Consider the following 19,811-nt stretch of genomic DNA (forward strand, 5'->3'; position numbering starts at 1 on the left):
TATCAACCCCAAAAAAGCTCAATTGGTGGTGAAAAAAATAAGATATAGATCATTTCATTGTTATTAGTAGTGATTAAGCTATTGGCAAATGAAAGTGATGAGCACTGAAAGGTGAAAATCGCTCTTGTCCGTTAAGGTAAAAACCACCTTGAGGTGAAGTGGTTAAATCCCTGATTTACATTCTGACATTTATTACATGGTGACGTTTTTACTGTTGGCAGGTGATGTAGCTGCTGCATGTTTTTCTGGCAGTTGGAAACAGCTGGAAACAGCTATTTCCCACAATGTAACAGGGTTCACAGGCAGGAAACTGCCAAGAGTACGTACTCAGAATTTCTTTGTGGGAGGGGTTTCACCACAATATCAGCCATACAGCACCCCCTGATGGTCTGTTTGTGAAAAGGAATAGATTTCTCGTGCAAAAGGGGGTATTAGCTACTGATTGGGATAAAGTTAAATTCTTGGTTGGAGTTTCTCTTTAAAGGACCAGGTTCGCAAAGAAAGTAGGCAGTTAAAATCTGACAGAACAGAATCTACTCAAAGGGGATTATCAGGCAGGGAACACACTTGACTGTTTTCGTATGCGTTTTCTGCACAGAAAAACTTAGAACTCATGTTAATCAATAGGCTAGTTCACACATAATATTTTGTTCGCACGCAGAAAAAAAACTGACATTCTGCATCATGACTCTGCACATTTTGTCAGTTTTTTGTATCAATTACATCAGCTGCTATGAAAAAAACGTGCGCGTTTTCCTGCATAGAGACACACTTGGCGTGCAGAATAAGTATGCAGGAAAATGCACGCAGAAAACTGAAAGACAAGTGTGTTCCCTGCAGTGTTTTTTTTTTTTTTTTCAACAGCATTTCCTGAACAACAGTTTAACTGCCAAAATAGTAAGGTACCAGCCATCCTCCCTAATCACTTGCACAATATTTTGTGAGTTAGGGCTGGTTTCCACTAGTAAATGATGCGAATGTGGCTAGCTAGCCGCATCGCATCACTTCTGCCGCCGGCCGCATCACTTCCGCATCTCCCGAAGTGAATTCTCTCCCGATGCGGAAGTGAATTGAAGAGATAGGACGCGGCTGCGGGCAGATGCGGCCGTGCGATAATATACAGCATGCTGCAGACTCTCGGATTGCACCGCACCACACAACATGCACGCAGTGGAAACTTTTCCATTGCCGTGCATGTGTTTCAGGACACCCGTGGTGCGATGTGGCTATGTAGCCGCAACGCACCGCTCCTCCTGGAAACGGGCCCTTAGACTTTGCAACTGCTGTTCAGGAAATGCTGTTGAAAACACAGAAAACCCTGAGAATCCCCCATGAGGAGATGGACTGGCCAAACCTGTTGGTTCTCTCAGTTTTTAACTGCCTACTTTTTTCATGATAGTGGTGCTTTATGTTTAAAACATTGCTATGGCATTTGAAACATGCAACTTTTAAAGGGGTTCTTTCGCGAAAAAAGTAGGCAGTTAAAAAATGTGACAGATGACAGGTTTTGAGCCAGTCCATCTTTTTAAGGGGAATTCTCGGGGCTTTCTTTGTTTTCAACAACATTTCCTGAACAGCAGTTTAACTGCCAAAATAGCAATATACCAGCCGGCCTCCCTAATCACTTGCACACTATTATGTCAGTTAGATTTTGCAACTGTTGTTCAGGAAATGCTGTTGAAAACAAAGAAAGCCCTGAGAATCCACCTTAAAAAGATGGACTGGCTCAAAACCTGTCATCTGTCACATTTTTTAACTGCCTACTTTTTTCGCGAAATAACCCCTTTAAAGAGAATGTTTCTATGTCAGTTTGCCACCAGCTAGAGATGAGGGAATGTAAGTCCGGCATGTCAGATCTTTAACAGACATTGGCCTCAATTCACTAAGATTATCTCCTGTCTTTAATAACTCTTCTAGAGTTGTTACCATGGTGATAAAGCTTGTAGTATTCAGGAAACATTTTACCTCAGGCAAACCTAAAGTTAACTCTTCTGTCTTTAAGTTAACTCTTCAATCCTTAAAATAACTCCAGAGTTAAAGACAGGCTGTTAATTAACTGCATGTGAAAATAACTACAGAGGAGGTAAATTAACTACAGAGGAGGTAAATTAACTACAGAGGAGGTACATTAACTACAGAGGAGGTAACTTAAGGAATGAACAGTTAAGATAAGTTTTCTCAAGAGAAAACTTACCTCCACACAGTAAGAGAGTTATCTTATCTCTTCATTCCTTACGTTACCTGTTCTGTAGTTAATTTACCTCCTCTGTAGTTAAGTTACCTCCTCTGTAGTTAAGTTACCTCCTCTGTAGTTCTTTTCACACGCAGTTAATGAACAGCCTGTCTTTAACTCTGGAGTTATTTTAAGGATTAAAGAGTTAACTTAAAGACAGAAGAGTTAACTTTAGGTTTGCCTGAGGTAAAATGTTTCCTGAATACTACATGCCTTATCACCATGGTAACAACTCTAGAAAAATTATTAAAGACAGGAGATAAGCTTAGTGAATTGAGGCCATTGTGTGGCCGCAGTACTCATGCTGATCTGACTCCTAATTCTCAGAGCTCCAGGACCCACGTACGTGCAAAATGGGCACTGTGGAAATGTAGGCCCTGGAAATACCCGCTAGTAGAATATAGGTAAAATTACTGATATTCTACTATTGAACAGTGGTAATCTCAATAGTAAACTATTGTGAAACCTAAACTTATTCTCACATGAGCCCTCCCTTTACAGATGCCTAACCAATCCTTCCACCGATGCCTAACACTAAACAATCCTCCACAGATGTCTAACCTTAACCTACCTCCCTACCGATGTCTAACCCACTTTTGCTACTGTACACAAAAAAGACTGGGCATAGCGGGAGTTTGGGGACCTCATAGGCACCCATGTTAATATTGGCAATTAAGGGAAATTTGGGCACCTGCAGTGCCTGATACAATAGCGCCTGATAAAAATATATTTGTAGCAGCAGTTTGCATAGTGGATGGCCCCTGTGCCTTCTACTTAATCAGGCGATGTGGATGCCTAAAATTTCCCTTAATTGCCAAAAATAACATGGGTGCCCACACTTCTGTTCTCTTGGTGCCAACATTTCCTGTCACCCGAGGACACATCTACTTATGTACATAATACATTTTTATTTCACTGTAAATCCAATCCAGAGGTGACCTTAAAGAGAAACTCCAACCAAGAATTTAACTTTATCCCAATCAGTAGCTGATACCCCCTTTTACATGAGAAATCTATTGCTTTTCACAAACAGACCATCAGGGGGCGCTGTATGACTGATATTGTGGTGAAACCCCTCCCACAAGAAGCTCTGAGGACCGCGGTACTTTTGACAGTTTGCCACAATGTAACAAGGTTCACAGACAGGAAAAAGCTGTTTACAGCTGTCTCCAATGGCCAAAACAGCTAGCAGCAGCTACATAACCTGCCCATAGTAAAAAATGTCACCATGAAAGATTTTACAATGGGCAAACACTGACTAAATCATTTATACATATTTATTGTAAAAATGAAGCACTTTTTTATTACATTATTTTCACTGGAGTTCCTCTTTAAAGAGAACCTGTACTGAGTAAAATTATTTAAAATAAACACATGAGGTAACATCAAATGAACATTAAATAGTTACCTTGCCATCAGTTTCTCTCAGAAGATCACCATTTTCTTCTGACAATGATCCACTCCAGTTCTGACAACATTTTGTCAGAACTGAAATATATCAGTTGCTGTCAGTTATATATCAGTTGAGGCAGCTCTAGCTCAGTGGACAACCCGGTAATGTCCATGTTTCCCTATGGCTCAAGTGGGCAATGTTACAGTTTAACAGTGTGCTGACCAGAAAGCTGTTATGGGGTAATGGCCATTTTCAAAATGGAGGACAGAGAATTCCCTTGATCACTGTGGACAAACATGACGAGGGAGAGGAGAAAGAGATTGAGGAGTATACTACATGGGAGGTAAGTATGACCTGTGTATGTTTATTTTGACTTTTAATTTTCAGTTCAGGTTTTCTTTAAAGGAATGTCCGAGCTGCAAAATGACACCTACTTACCTGGGGCTTCCTCCAGCCCCTAGCAGCTGATATGTCCCTTGCCACAGCTGCGCTCACAGCCGCTGGCTCCCGTTCCCCGAAGTTGCATAGGCCGACCTCACCAGGTCGTTCTCTACTACACCTGTGCGAGCGCCACTGTCAATCACTTGCATGAGGTGTGGAGTGTACTGCGCAGGCACAGAACTACTGCACCTGTGCAGCATACTCTGGACCACTTGTATGTGATTGAAAGTGGCGCACGTGCAGGCACAGTAGAGGACAACCTGGCGAGGTCAGTCCCTCTGCACCATCAGGGTCTGGGAGCTGGCGGCTGAGAGTGGAGCTGCATTGAGGGACATGCGTTGAGGGACATAGCGGCTGCTAGGGAATGGAGGTAGCCCCAGGTAAGTAGGTGTCATTTTTTTTGCAGCTCGGACATTAACTTATTAAGATGTTCACTTGAGCTATTTTGGGGGAAAGATTTTGATACATTTTAAATTAGTAGAAGATGAAAATGCATTTCATGCTTTGCTGAATCCTGTGTGTTTATCCTGCAAAATAATACAATGGAAATGTTGAATAGGGGCCATTAAAGGTTCACATCTTAACAGAGGGCAGCTAACCCTGAGATTTACTTAGCCCAACATATATGCCTAACAGATCTGGGACAGAACAAAGCTCAAAGATTAATAATGTTTTTCTTTACATTTTCAGAATAAGAGATAAACATAAATACTGCACACACACTGATTAAGCAAACTATACAGCAAAACCTCCAACCACATTTTGTTGTATAACCATATTGACATATTTAGAACAATGTGTACAACACACCACTTAAAACAGAGCAAAACTACATGCTAAGCAAGCTTGGTTTGGCTAAAATAAATTGTAAATTTAAGTTTCAACAATTACCATGGATAGATCTGTGCCAAAAGAGCTATTCAACAACCACAATAGAAAACAACACAGAACTATTTCCAACAAAGCATAATTCACCACAGCAAAATGTACAAGTTATTCTATACAACATTAGGTACTCAGTATCGCAGTGTTACTATTATTGTGAGGGTGATATCCTGAGCTTCAAAAGGTTCCCAGTAAATTCCTTTTATTTCCTTTCAATGCATAAGTTATGCATTGAAAGAATCTTGTCTTGCAATCAGAGTTTAACATTATCATTATGTGGGTGTGTGTGGAACCACTGTGCTACTGCAAAGCTTTACAGTGACCCCTACACAGTGATAATGGAGGACCAGTTTAGTAATACAACATTTAGTATGTTTAGTATATTTAGTATTATTTCTAAAAAGGAGCACTATCTTTAAAAATTGTAAAATTTAAAATTCATACATATAAAATGTACATTTCCTCTGGAGTAAAATGAACTATAAATTACTTTTTTTTCCCATGTTACTGTCTCTTACAGTATGTCGTGAAAAGCTAACAGATCTGACAGATTTTAGACTAGTCCATCTTCTCGTGAGGGACTCTCAGTAGCATGCATGCAATTAAGGTGCCAGGAAATTTAGGTGCAGGGTAAAGCCAAAAAATGGCTCACCCTGCATCTGCAAGAGTCCTGGAAGAGTTAATTTCTATTACCCCTCCAAGCGGGCTTGGGTTCAGGGGTAAGACATTATTCAGCTGCCAGCTATTGTTGGCAGCCGATTCATGCTGTTTTACAGTAAATTGGGCTTCATCTTTTGATGACACCCACATTACTGTCTGAACTTCCGCTATAGCTGTATTTCACATTATGGCCTATGGCGGCACATGGTGAGCCCAAATTTCCTGCGCCCTTTTTGCCTGTCTCACTTTCAGTAGTATCTTTATTCTATACAAAAGCACTCCCTGAAAAAGAATTATACAAAGATGCTTTACAGGTTCCCTATTCATTTGCACACCATTCTGGTAGTTGCTTTAGCAACTTCATTCACTAAGGTTTGTGCAAATGAATAAATACCTGATAATCCTCATGAAGAGATAGACCAGTCCAACACCTGTCAGATCTGTCAGGTTTTCACAACCTATTCTAAGTGACAGTGACATAGGAAAACAGTAATTTATAGTGCAATATACTCTGGGAGAAGTCTACATTTAAATCTTTTGAATTTTTAGAAGTTGTCCGTTAAACTAACAATGATTTGAAAAAGAAAGATCGAAGTTTACTGGGTAACATGAACACACGTTTAGCAATAAGTCCTGAGCTTAAAGATTAAATGTATTTATGACAAGCCACTATTATATTAGTCCTCAACATTAAAGAGACTCCGTAACAAAAATTGCATCCTGTTTTTTATCATCCTACAAGTTCCAAAAGCTATTCTAATGTGTTCTGGCTTACTGCAGCACGTTCTACTATCACCATCTCTGTAATAAATCAACTTATCTCTCTCTTGTCAGACTTGTCAGGCCTGTGTCTGGAAGGCTGCCAAGTTCTTCAGTGTTGTGGTTTTGCTATGAACTCCCCCATCCAGGCCCCTCTCTGCACACTGCCTGTGTGATATTTAGATTACTGCAGCTTCTCTCTGTTCTATCATCTTTTACAAGCTGGATAAATCCTCCTCTGAGCTGGCTGGGCTTTCACATACTGAGGAATTACATACAGGCACAGCTGTCTGCACTCTGCAGGAAGAAATAGCCTGACACTTCAGTGGAAGATAGCTGCAGGGGGAAAGAAACACACAAATGATCTCTTGAGATTCAAAAGGATGGCTGTATACAGCCTGCTTGTGTATGGATGTATTTTCTATGTGTGGACATACTGTACATCAATCTACTTCCTGTTTTGGTGGCCATTTTGTTTGTTTATAAACAAACTTTTTTAAAACTGTTTTTAACCACTTTTAATGCGGCGAGGAGCGGCGAAATTGTGACAGAGGGTAATAGGAGATGTCCCCTAACGCACTGGTATGTTTACCTTTGTGCGATTTTAACAATACAGATTCTCTTTAAGGTCCACCTGTCATGTGATGTCACGATAGGATGATTCCCCCATGCTTAAACTGATGTTGCACACAGATCATCCACACAATTAAATCATGCACTGTAGTGTAACAGTATCCACACCAATTCTCTATTTCTTAAAGGACATCTGAGGTGACATGTGACATGGTAAGATAGACGTGTGTATGTGCAGTGGCAAGCACTCAATTAACAAGGCTGTGTTCCTTTTTTCTTTCTTTGCCTGAAAAATTAAAACATTAGGTGTGCAAGTTACAGTTTTTGTCCAGGTCAGGACTGGGTTGGACAATAGCTTAAAGTGGATCTGAGGTGAACTTTTACTCATTGCACAATTGTGTTCCTTTCCTATTGTTTATAGGGCATTCCTCAAGCCAAATACTTTTTTGTTTTTGTTTTAATACTCTAATGCCCTATAAACTAAATAAACCACGCCCACAGTTTTTCAAAGAGCCTTGGCAGTAGCAAGGGCTCATGGGAGCTCAGTCTGGGCAGGAGGAGGGGGAGGTGTTACTAGCCATTGATTTCAAAGGCAGAGGGGAGGAGGAAGGAGGGGGGATTAGGTTTTTATCACAGTCTGAGTGCTCAAGATACAGATAAGCCTACCTCTGTGTAATGTTTACAAACAACATGGCTGCTGTCATTGTATCACATGAATAAATAATCATAAGCTGTTGAAGCTGTTTGCAGCTAGATTTGCTGTGTAAACTATCTAAACTTTAGATAAGATATATAGACAAGTTACTTGTTATAGTTAGTTTTTCATCTCGGATCCGCTTTAAGCCTCACTGATAAGGAAATGCAGCCATAGAACATTTTCTTGGCAGTAACTGGCTTTTGAAAGCAGGAAAGAGATAAAAGGGGTCAATAGTTCATAGATTTTAGCTCTGGTATACTTCAATGAATGTGTCATTAAGCAGAGACAATGAAACAGTAAAACCTTAAAAGGTATATTTAAATGTGAGATAGCTAAAAAAAAAGGCCTTTTTAGGAGAAGGAGGATAGATACAATTGTTTATCTAATCAGTTTATTTTTACTTGGATGTCCTTTAAATAAGATACACTTCCCTAACCTTCCATTGTCTCTGGCCGTCTCCTACTTTGCATTGTATCATTTCCAAATTTTACTATAAATTAAAAGTAATTTTATACCACTTCAAATAATGCATGCTTTGATATATCACACCATTTCTTTCCCGTCAAAATGTCCCTAATGCTAAAATATTTTGCTCTCACCTCCTCCTCTATTTCTACACAAATATAGCACTTTATATTAATGTTCAGGAGAATTGTGTGTGTGCCATCAACAGCATTGTCTTATCAATAATATGGACCATATCAAGCAACCTGTCACAAGAAACTACTTGATAGAAAGAAGAGATTGCAGACATCTCTGCAATCAATATTAGGACGGCTACAGTATGGAAGATTCAGCTACTGCATATCATTTTGTCAGCATCTATTTCAATGACCAAATGAAGCATTAATTCAAATCATAAATCTATGGTGATTTAAATCTAGGAATGAGCACCTGCCTGCTTTAATGATTTATTTTGTACATTTCAGTAAGCAGGAGATTTGTCCATATGAACTGACAGGTCACCTTCAGATGCCAGCAGCCGACTGTTTATCACCAAGCAAACTAACATCTCATCTTAGCAAGTAAATATTAAACTAAAAGTATCCAATTGATTCCGGATGGAGGAAAACTGTGCTATAGTCTTACATATACATATTTTTTTCTTCTCTTAGGCTATTAATGCTTTATTTTTTTATCAGGCCCAATATGTTTTTTTTTTCTATTTTCCTAAAATGGTAATCCTTGTAGGAGGATGTGAACTCAAGGTTATCATTTTAAATTGGAATGTGGGAGATAAAATAATTACCTATTTGCATCTTGGGCTGCCTTCTACTCCCTTTACGTGTTGACCTTTTGCAATTCAGCAGTAACTAGTGCACAACTGTTTGCAATACTTATTTGGAGCAATAATATGCTCTATTAAATACATTATTCTCCTGGCTTACCATGTGATTATCCGGGCATGTAAATATTTGCATATAAAAGATTTTGTCAGTTGTGTGTACAATAAAGCTTTCTTAAGGCTGCTTGCACACCAAGACGTTACAGGCGCACGTTAGTGCGCCTGTAACGCTCCCCCAACGCACAGCAATGTAACACAAGTGGGCTGTTCACACAGCCCACGTTGCGTTACATGTAACGCTGCACGTTCTGTGCAAAGTGCAGCATGCTACGGCGTTGGAGCGGCTATAGCCGCGTTAGACTGTTTGCACATGCGCAGTGGGGGGCGGAGGAGGCGGGGAGAGCCAGCTACAGTAGCCGCGCACATGGCTACTTAATATTCACTGCACTGGCGGGCGCTGATTGGCCGGCGGGACCACGTGATGCGGAGTGTCTCGCTCCGCATCACGTGGTCCCGCTGGCCAATCAGCGCCACTCTGGGAGATATTATGGGCATCGAGCAGCCTAACGCGGCTCACTCTACCGTCGGCTTTTGCAGCACCATACGTTGTGTTAGGTGCACGTTATGCGACCTTAACGTGCCACCTAACACAACGTCTTGGTGTGCAAGAAGCCTTAAAGAACCACTGCTGGGTACCCTCGTTGGCACTGATTCTGTTTTTGTTCAGATTATTTCAATAAAAAGACATTTGCTGATTTGTAATTTGTAGTGGTTTGTAGTGCTAGGAGCCTTTCATAAAGAAATCAAGATATTTGGGGATGTATTGTGCAATACGTTTTTAAAAGTTTACCATTATTAAATGCATAGAGTTAGGCAAATGATTAAAATCTGTTTTTTTGACTCAACCTTCTTGTAATCACGATCTACCAGTATCTTTACTGTCTTCTTCAATTCCTTTCCTTCTAAATAAAAAAATAATAATAATAATAATTACCCAAACAGCAACCCAACTCCAATAGTAGGTTCAGCAGGTCCATTGGGTTCAGAAATATAGACTTGCCTAAGAACAGGGAAGCCTCTGGATCTTAATGAGGCTTCCCTCGCTATCCTTCAGTCCTCTGTTGCTGCCTGGGACCCTCAGGCTGATTGGAGCAACGCTCCTCTCCTGGCACAGGCCATGCCTGCGCAGTAGCACAGAGCGACTTATGCACAAGCAGCTGTGGCTTACTGCGCAGGTGCAGCCATACTTGCGCTGATGCAGCATGGACTCACTCGTGCTTGAAGAGGAGCACAGCAGCGATCAGATTGCCGACAAGCTCAGCCATGGGGAACCGGTCAGTGAGGGAAGCCTTAATAGCATTTAGATGCTTCCCTCTATTAGGGAAAAATTATGACTTTAAGTGTCACATTTGCTAACTAAGCTACTAACCCTCATCGGTGAACTAGAGGGGATCCCACAGCAACTCTCACCCATTCATAATGGGCAAAAGAACATAAAAACTGCCTCATTTAAAATAAAGACTGCTTACTTTTTTTTAAATTAACCATTTTAGAAGTACAAATGAAATAAGAAAAAACAACAAACCACTTTCCCTGGAACAAAAAGAAAAGTAAAAGTGATAGCTACCTGCTTATTCTATATGTTATCAGGCACTCCCTGTGACAGTTGCTACATGGTAGGTGTGGGACCACTCTAAAGAGTGGACAGACTGGACAGAATGGGGGCTACAAGGACAGCACTAAGGGGAGGCTGGGTGGTGGCCCCAAGGAGGGGCCACTGAGTGACTGATAACCTAAAGAATAAGCAGGCGGCTATAAACGTTACAACTCAGAATGATTGACATCTCATTGACCATCCCTACTTCCTGACATCTAATCCTGATTTCCACAACCCAATGTTCCCCCCTTACTAACATCCAGTGTTATTATCCCCATTCAAGTATTACCAAAACCTGGCAGTTAACCCTAACCTCCTTGCTAATGTTAAACCCTTCCTGAAGCCTTTCCCTAATAATTAAATCTAACCTTCCCCATATTCTAATGAACCAGGAAACCACCAATTCTCAAAAGAATTGCATGTGCAGACCACAACTGCCATATTAAGCCACCACCCACAGTAAGCCACCACCCACAACTGTACCAACCACAGTAAGCTGCCACCACCCACAGGTGTGTCAGTGCATACTAAAGTATGCAAAGATGCACCTGCGCTCACACCACGACTGCTGTACTAAGCCATGGCCCATAACAGCACTGCCCAGATTAAGCCGACCACAACTTCCCTACCCACAAGTGCTTCTGGATCCGTTCATATTTGCAACGTTCAGTTACTATATGGGATACTCACCTTCTAATATATACAGTGTATCCATTTTGGCTGAAATCCTGGGGTCACATGCACATACCCAAAGTGTTTTTTTTAAAATAACTCCAAGCCATAATCCCTTATATTCTCAATTAACCTTTTGAGCCGCCTGGACGTGATTGTAATGTCCAGGCGGCTGCTGCGTGCTCCTGCGCATAATTGCGTAAGCTGTGTTGCCCCCCGTTAGCCCGGAGATCAATGAATGGGAATATAGTTCCCATTCATTGATCTAAGTCCCCGGTAGAAAGACCGACGGCTTCTAGTCAGAAGCCGCTGTCTTTCTGATAAAAAAAAAAAGTTTACCATCCTCCTTATGCTTCCTGGAAGCGAGAGCGTTTGCTTCCAGGACAAAAAAAATTGTTTTTGACTATGGCCATCTTGTGGCCAAATAGTAAAACTACATCTACATCTACATCTGCCTAGGGACCTGCTGGGTCATTATCCAGCTCTTCTGCTTGTTTTGCGTCCAAGTAGAAGAATGCAGACAGCAGCAACATCAAAACAAAATGCATGCCCCAACCACTAAGTGGCACCCAAGCAGGGCCGGGCCAAGGCATAGGCTGGAGAGGCTCCAGCCTCAGGGCGCAGTGTAAGAGGGGGCGCAGAATTCATTCTGCTGTCATTCCTAATTGTGTTTGAAGCAGAAAGAAATAAGAAAAGGGGATACATGGCAGTGACTGCAAGCCAGATAACTACATATTAAGGTGTTTGGGAGGTTGTGGGCCCTGTGGCGCCTCTTAGTCTAAGAGCAATCAGTGTGTGACGGCTGGGGTGGGAGGGATGGAGGGGCGCACTTTGGTGCCTCAGCCTTGGGTGCTGGAGGACCTTGTCCCGGCTCTGCACCCAAGGCATATGCCTAGATGACATATGCCTAGAAACACCCCAGAAAACATATCCTATTGGATCAAATATAATAACAATTCAAAACAGGGCTTGCTTTAAATTAAGATGAAATTTAGAACAAAAGGAATAAGCAGAGTGGCAACAATGAGCAAAAAATCCATTGTGACGTGACGATAAACTAGTCTGTTATTTAAATAAAAAAAAAAACCCTGGTAAATTTATTGATCGGATTTTATCACCACTACACATTCAAAATATATAAGAAGTATGTAAGAAAGTAACTGAATCTACATTTAACAGAATTCCAAGGTAAGAAAAAGGGGCTAATTTATTTGGAAGGAATAAAGAGTACAGTGTATGTGCTAATTAGATTTACTCCATCATCACCTTTGCACAGCCAAAAAATAAAAAAATAGCTGGTAATCAGCAGCTGTGTGTCACTACATTTACACACTACTCTGCTCCATATAGCACAGAGCTGAATAGATGGATTCAGGTAACACTATACATGCTCGTTAAAGAGAAACTCCAGTGAAAATAATGTAAAAAACTTTTTTACATGCTTCATTTTTACAATAATTATGTATAAATGATTTAGTCAGTGTTTTCCTATTGTAAAATCTTTCCTCTCCCTGATTTACATTCTGACATTTACCACATGGTGACATTTTTACTGCTCACAGGTGATGTCAGTGAAAAGAGATGTTGCTTGCTTTTTTTTTTTTTTACAGTTGGACCCAGCTGTAAACAGCTGTTATTTTCCACAATGCAATGAGGTTTACAGACAGGAAACGGTCAGAACCAGGGTCCTGACATCCCACTGTGGGAGGGGTTTCACCACAATATCAGCCATATAGATTTTTAATGGGAAAGGGGGTATCAGCTACTGATTGGGATGAAGTTCAATTCTTGGTCACGGTTTCACTGTTTCTCTTTAAGTCCTGATGATGCATTCAGATTTCCTTTACATTATAGTTTTACAAAAGCAGTTATCAATAATGATTATACAGTGAGTTTATAAGATGTCCTCTATACCCGGGTATTAATAAAGTAATAATGTGTTAGTAAAAATGTGGGATTTAAAATTTCCATATATCACCATGGATAGACCGTTCCAAAAATAAGCCCACTCACAGAAAATAGGCCAAATGCTCTGATCCACTGATTAGCCAAACCCAAATGTGCCACCGTAGTCCCCATGCAGAGTGTGCATTGAAGTGTGTCAGTGGATTTAAAAAGCACATTGGAGCATGCTGATGAATGCATACCTACCACTTCTTGCTCCGGCTTGCATCTTTGCTTCTTCCCAGAATCTCCTGAACTGGCCGCTAGAGCTCCAGGCTCACTGTCATGAGAGTGCAGTGAGCCTGGTGCTCTAGTGGCCAGTCCAGAAGCTGCCAGGAACACGTGAAGATGCAAGTGTAAGATGTGAGTAGAGGTGCTTCCAACATACACTCTGCATAAGGTTGCCATGCACATATATATCACCAGCCAGATAAGCTGATCCACCCACTTTACACAAAAAAAAGTAGGTGTAAAAAGGTTGGGTTATCCTCAGTGATATACGGTAGTTAGAAAATATATAGATGAAAGGGAGACCCGGAGAAAACATGAATGGACAACTGAGGTACTGAATACTTTTGAGGGCCTTTATTGCACAGTAGAGATTGCCTGAACTCTTTTAGGTCATAGCTAGCAAGTCAACTTTTTATATATATATATTATATGTAATTGCTGAAACATGAAATACTTACCAACACTTGAATTAAGGTCTCCACTGTCAGAGTCTGCACCGTGTGTATTGCTGCCATGGTAATTGCTCATAGCTTCTAACTTGATTTTTTTAACCTTCATTGCTTCAGCTATTGCCGCATTAGTAGCAGCTGCTGCTGCAGCGGCTGCTGCTGTTAGACCTAAAAGAGATTATAAAATATATACACATATAAATGAGAACTTTGTTATTTCTTCTTTCAGTACATTTTTCATTAAGTATCAGGATCGGTGTTCCAGGTCAGGAACCTGCCGGCTCAAATTCAAACATGGCTATATAGTTTTCTAGCCCTGATACACATCACTCGTAAAACTGGGCAAATTATTGTGTAATACATGGCATTAATTTCATTTAACCTCTCTTACCATATCCAAAATAAGGTAGCGTCAACTGGAGTTGTTTTACCGTTTGAGAAGATCTTTCATCGCTCTTCATGAACATCATCTTGAGTTCTAATGAGCAAACACAATTCCCAGATGTGTATAAGTACAGGTAATCCATTTACCCCAGCCAACAAGCAGTCTAGCTAATAGACATACACTATGCAGATGTTCACTGTTTAAGTTCTCGAAAGCAACCCTGAAGCGACAGGGAGGAAAAAGTTTGATACCTCAGTCTGGATGTTCCAAAGGCTTCCTGGATCTTTTTATAGTCCACCATTTCATCACAGGGCCCCTCTTTATCCTTTGGCCATGCTCCTGGTGGAGCACAAGCATACATGGACTGGGCATGTGTGGGTACTGTCAGTGCATGTCCAGCAGAACAAAGCCACTCATGCATATTCTTTTTCCACCATGCACAAACAGTTTGCTCTACTGGGCATGTGCAGACCTTACCAATGCATGCTCAGTCTGGATGCAGTCATCTATGGCTGAGAGCATGGCCATAGAAAACTATTCCACCTGCTGGAGTGAATAGTTAATAAGGGACCCTGCGCTGGAACCATGATATTTAGGATGATTTGGAAAGTCTCTGGACCATCCAGAGGCTTCCCACTAATGAGGTAAGTATCAATCTCCTCTCTCTCCCTCATTTCAGGATTGCTTTAAGTATGTTGTCTAGATCAGGATGATGGAAGTACCTGCACTTATAAACATCCATGAATCTCCTTCAGGTTTTAAAAGTGAAGATGTTGTGCAGTAGCAGGGAGCTCTAGAGCTTAAAAAGAGGAAAGTAGAAGCTCCTCCTCCTATGGCACTACAGCCCAAATTGAACCTAGACCTCCTTTGGAAAGTGGAAGCTACGTTATTTTTTCTTTTGGATATACTGTACTATCACCTGGATAAGTGAAAGTCTTCATTGAAATAATCCCTTACCATCCTTCATTCCTAGAATGTGCAATATACTATTGCTTTCTCCATAACCACTTCATGATGGGGTGATAGATTATTATGTAAGTAGTTTTCCATTATACTCTGGTCTAATAGCTAATTATTATATTAACCATTTCAACTGCCCAGACCTGAAGCTCACGTCCGGGCGGCTGCTCTGATGCGCTCCCGCGCTTGGGCGCTCTCCCGCACACGATCACGGGCACGCCCCCGTGTCCCCACTGTGTACCCCGGTAGCCCTGGATCAGTGAAAGGGAACATGGTTCCTGATCACCGATCTGTGTTCCCCACAGAAAAACCGAAGCGCTCACCCATGAGGCTTCAGTTCTTCTACCCGGAAGAATTTCCGCATCCCCCTTGTACTTCCGCTTAGCGAGAGGTACAAGGAGGGAAAACAAAAATGAAGGTGGCCATCTTGTGGCCTAATAGAAAAAACTACATCTACACTTTTTTTACATTACAATTTACACAAATAGCAACATTAAAAATTGACTGTTTATGTCCCACACCAAAATATTCCCCAAATAAAATTTTTAATGGAAACAAAAAAAAAATTACAATTAAAAAAAAAAAAAGACATAAATAGTTACCTAAGGGTCTGAACTTTTTAAATATGCATTTGAAGGGGGTATACGACAAACATTTTTTAAATTATAAGCTTGTAAATAGTGATGGGCGCAAAATGGAAACAATGCACCTTTATTTCCAAATAAATATTGGCGCCATACTTTGTGATACGGACAAAATTTAAATGGTATAATAACCGAGACATATGGACAAATAAAATACATAGGTTTTGATTATGGTAGCATGGATTATTTTAAAGCTATAATGTCCGAAAACTGAGAAATAATTATTTTTTTTCCATTTTTTTCTTATTAATCCTGTAAAAATGCATTTACAGTAAAGTGTCTCTTAGCAAAATGTACCACCCACAGAAAGCCTAATTGGTGGCGGAAAAAACAAGATATAGATCAATAAATTGTGATAAGTAGTGATAAAGTTCTTAGCGAATGAATGGGAGGTGATAATTGCTCCGATGCGTAAGGTGAAAAATCCCCGCGGGCTGAAATGGTTAAGTATTTATAGTTGTAAGCTACTTTACTATAGGTTGCCCAATGTGCAGCTGGCCTGGCATCCAAAACGTGAAAAAGAGGAAGGAGAGCATGGTGCACCCGATTTGCATGCTCAAAATGGATCAGTGGCTTAATAAACTGGAGGCAGAGGATCATCAAAGCATAGGCTTTTTAATGAAAATAAATAAGGAAGCCTCCATATTTTTCTTATCACACGGTTACTTAAAGGCTTGCTCACCACTTTTAACAACAAAAATAATTTTTCAACAAGTTTAATAAAATTATTTTAATGAAACAAGCAGACATAATAGCTTATTTTCATATTGTCCTAAATAACTGATTTGCAAGAGAAACTTGAAACATTTCATTTCCCAGCTTGGTTCCAGCATTACCTCATAACAAAAACAAAAGTAATGTAAAGATTTTGATCACAAATCACTATATAACTCACATAACAAAAAAGGATACATGGACTTATCAAGAGAAAGAAGTCATTTTCTGGTCTATTATATTCTATCTTTAAAACTGCTCCAAAACAAATCTAAAATATTTGTCACTCCCTGAGGAAGCCATTTACATCTGCTTCTCAAGTAAAGCTTTAGATTTAGAAGAAAATCCAGCCATGTGTGGTCATTCTTAAAGAGGTGCTCTTAGCTGCCACTTTAACTTTTACTGGTGGCCTGTGTGCAAAATAAATTAGCATAGCAAACCACAAGTTCAGGATTTATTTTTTTTGACTGAACTCCACACAGCCCTCCTTTTTAACAACTTCAGAACCACAGCAGGTTAAAATTATGTCACATTTGTGGCTACCAAAGTCTGATGCAGCATAGTTTTAACACCAGTGGCTCCTGTGCCAGAATGCAGACACCAGCAACACCAAGACAGAGTTTTGTACTTCAGTCAGGAATTGTTTTCATTGGCTCCTGATCCCCTGATCACTGTGAACCAATTCCAGTGATCATGAAGTAAGAAATTAAAAAAAAAAAGGTTATGGTCCTTAAAGGGGCCATAGCCTTTGAAACCATATTAGTTAACCTAACACTAATAGTTAGGGCTGGGACCCACAGGAGCTGTTTTAGCCATGCTTTGGAATTGCTGTTGATTCCAAAACTGCTAGGATAATGAAAGGCAATTGGCGTGATTCCACAGGAGCTATTTTGATATCACCAAAAAGTAATCTCAGGTCTTGCAACATTTTTGAAGCAATTGTTCTTCAATAAAAAATATAAGATTGCTGCAAAATCGCTTTTCAATCGTTGTTTAAAGCAATTGAGCAGCAATTTTACCACACAGAACCAATCACTAGCATTACATTCAAAAGCACTTTAAAATCACCAGAAATTGCTCCAGAGAACGCTTCTAAAATTACTACAAAGAACACTTAGCGAATGCTTTTTACAATTTCTAGTGGGCCCCAGCCCTTACTGCACAAAGAAAAGCTCATTAAGAATCAAAATAACTGCTTATTGAATGGTCAAAGGTACAATTATTGCATTTTGAGAGTGCTTATTTCTCAACAGTAGTACATAATATCTAGTGGAGGAGCTATTTTAAAGTGAGTAGATTTGGGTCTAGAGAAAATTACTTTGAAATCTATATGTGGTGATGTCAGATCAATGTAAGAACCGAGATATGTGGGAGATTAATGCCCCAAAGGTGGTAAGAGCATATCAGTTGAAGCCCTGAGACCATGCAGAAAAGAATGAGTGCTCCATATTGAGTTTCACCTGTGCAGTGTTTTCTACATTTGTGGTAAGGTTGCTAACAATTACATGTGTCATTTGAAACTGATTTGTTAGCTATAGGGCATAAATAAGTTCTAAAGATGACCTTACTTTAAAACAGTTATTTTCTAGAAAATGCTTCGCTTTGATTGTTAGATATATGTTAAATTGAACTGTGTGTAACTAGGTCCCTACATGCATCAAATCCTGTAATGAAAATAAAGTATATACTGTATATATAGTGGGATGCGAAAGTTAATCGTCTTGTTTTCCCTGTATAAATCGTTGGTTGTTACGATAAAAAATGTCAGTTAAATATATCATATAGGAGACACACACAGTGATATTTGAGAAGTGAAACGAAGTTTATTGGATTTACAGAAAGTGTGCAATAATTGTTTAAATAAAATTAGGCAGGTGCATAAATTGGGCATTTGTCATTTTATATATTCCAAAACCTTTAGAACTAATTTTGGGAACTCAAATTGGCTTGGTAAGCTCAGTGACCCCTGACCTACATACACAGGTATATCCAATTATAATAAAGAGTACTTAAAGGGGTCATTTTCAGGTTTCCCTCCTTCTTTTAGTTTTTACTGAAGAGTAGCAACATGGGGGTCTCAAAACAACTCTCAAATGACCTGAAGACAAAGATTGTTCATCATCATGGTTTAGGGGAAGGATACAGATACAGAAAGCTGTCTCAGAGATTTCAGCTGTCTGTTTCCATAGTTAGTAACATATTGAGGAAATGGAAGACCACAGGCTTAGTTCAAGTTAAGGCTCGAAGTGGCAGACCAAGAAAAATCTTGTATAGACAGAAGCAACAAATGGTGAGAACAGTCAGAGTCAACCCACAGACTAGCCCCAAAGACCTATAACATCATCTTGCTGCTGATGGAGTCACTGTGCATCGTTCAACCATTCGGCGCACTTTACACAAGGAGATGCTGTATGTGAGAGTGATGCAGAGGAAACTGTTTCTCTGCCCACAGCACAAACAGAGCCGCTTGAGGTATGCTAAAGCACATTTAGACAAGCCAGCTTCATTTTGGAATAAGGTGCTGTGGACTGATGAAACTAAAATTGAGTTATTTGGGCAAAACAAGGGGCAAAACAAGGGGCGTTAGGTACAGTGGAAAAAGCATTCCAAGAAAAACACCTGCTATCTAAAGTAAAATATGGTGGTGGTTCCATCATGCTTCGGGGCTGTGTGGCCAGTGCAGGGACTGGGAATTTTGTCAAAGTTGAAGGACGAATGGCTTCCACTCAGTATCAGCAGATTCTGGAGACCAATGTCCAGGAATCAGTGACAAAGCTGAAGCTGCACCGGGGCTGGATCTTTCAACAAGACAAAGGGCCATATTCTATTGCTGAACTCGCCAGCCTCGATGGGGGCATCGCCTAATCTAATTAAACTTTAGACCCCCCCAGGCGGAAAAGAACTCGCTTGGGCGATATAATCGCCCAGCGAGTTCTTAACACGGAATCCAATTACCCTTATCATGTCTCCGGGAAGCGATGCTTCCCGGCAGACATGAGCGTTAGCTTAGACCTGCAAAAAGCAGGTCTAAACTAGCTAACGCACGTCGTCGCCGCAGCATCTGGGGGTCTCCTTTAATAAGGAGACCCCCAGAGCTCCCCGTCGGGCCGCCGCACAGTTTAGAAGCCCCCTCTGCAAAGGCTCCCCTGTCATATGTACCGCCGCCGATCACCCGTCGCCTCTCGCCGCAAAATCCGTCACGTAATTACAGTGTATCTAACACTGTAAT

General features: G+C 40.5%; 1 protein-coding gene across 7 annotated transcripts in view; it reads right to left on the bottom strand.

The window, feature by feature from the left end:
- DACH1 (dachshund family transcription factor 1) overlaps positions 1-19,811 on the bottom strand; it is a 458,644-nt gene that overhangs the window by 212,958 nt on the left and 225,875 nt on the right. For 4 of the 7 annotated variants that reach the window (XM_068267843.1, XM_068267844.1, XM_068267839.1 and 1 more), the window contains exons 3-4: positions 14,271-14,357; positions 13,889-14,047 (exon numbers count right to left, since the gene is read on the bottom strand). In XM_068267843.1, the coding sequence (XP_068123944.1) occupies positions 13,889-14,047; positions 14,271-14,357 (246 nt within the window). The remainder of the gene's footprint in view (positions 1-13,888; positions 14,048-14,270; positions 14,358-19,811) is intronic. The other 3 variants (XM_068267845.1, XM_068267841.1, XM_068267842.1) reach the window with 1 other exon arrangement.

Source organism: Hyperolius riggenbachi, chromosome 2, assembly GCF_040937935.1.
Source record: "Hyperolius riggenbachi isolate aHypRig1 chromosome 2, aHypRig1.pri, whole genome shotgun sequence".
Lineage (NCBI taxonomy): Eukaryota > Metazoa > Chordata > Amphibia > Anura > Hyperoliidae > Hyperolius > Hyperolius riggenbachi.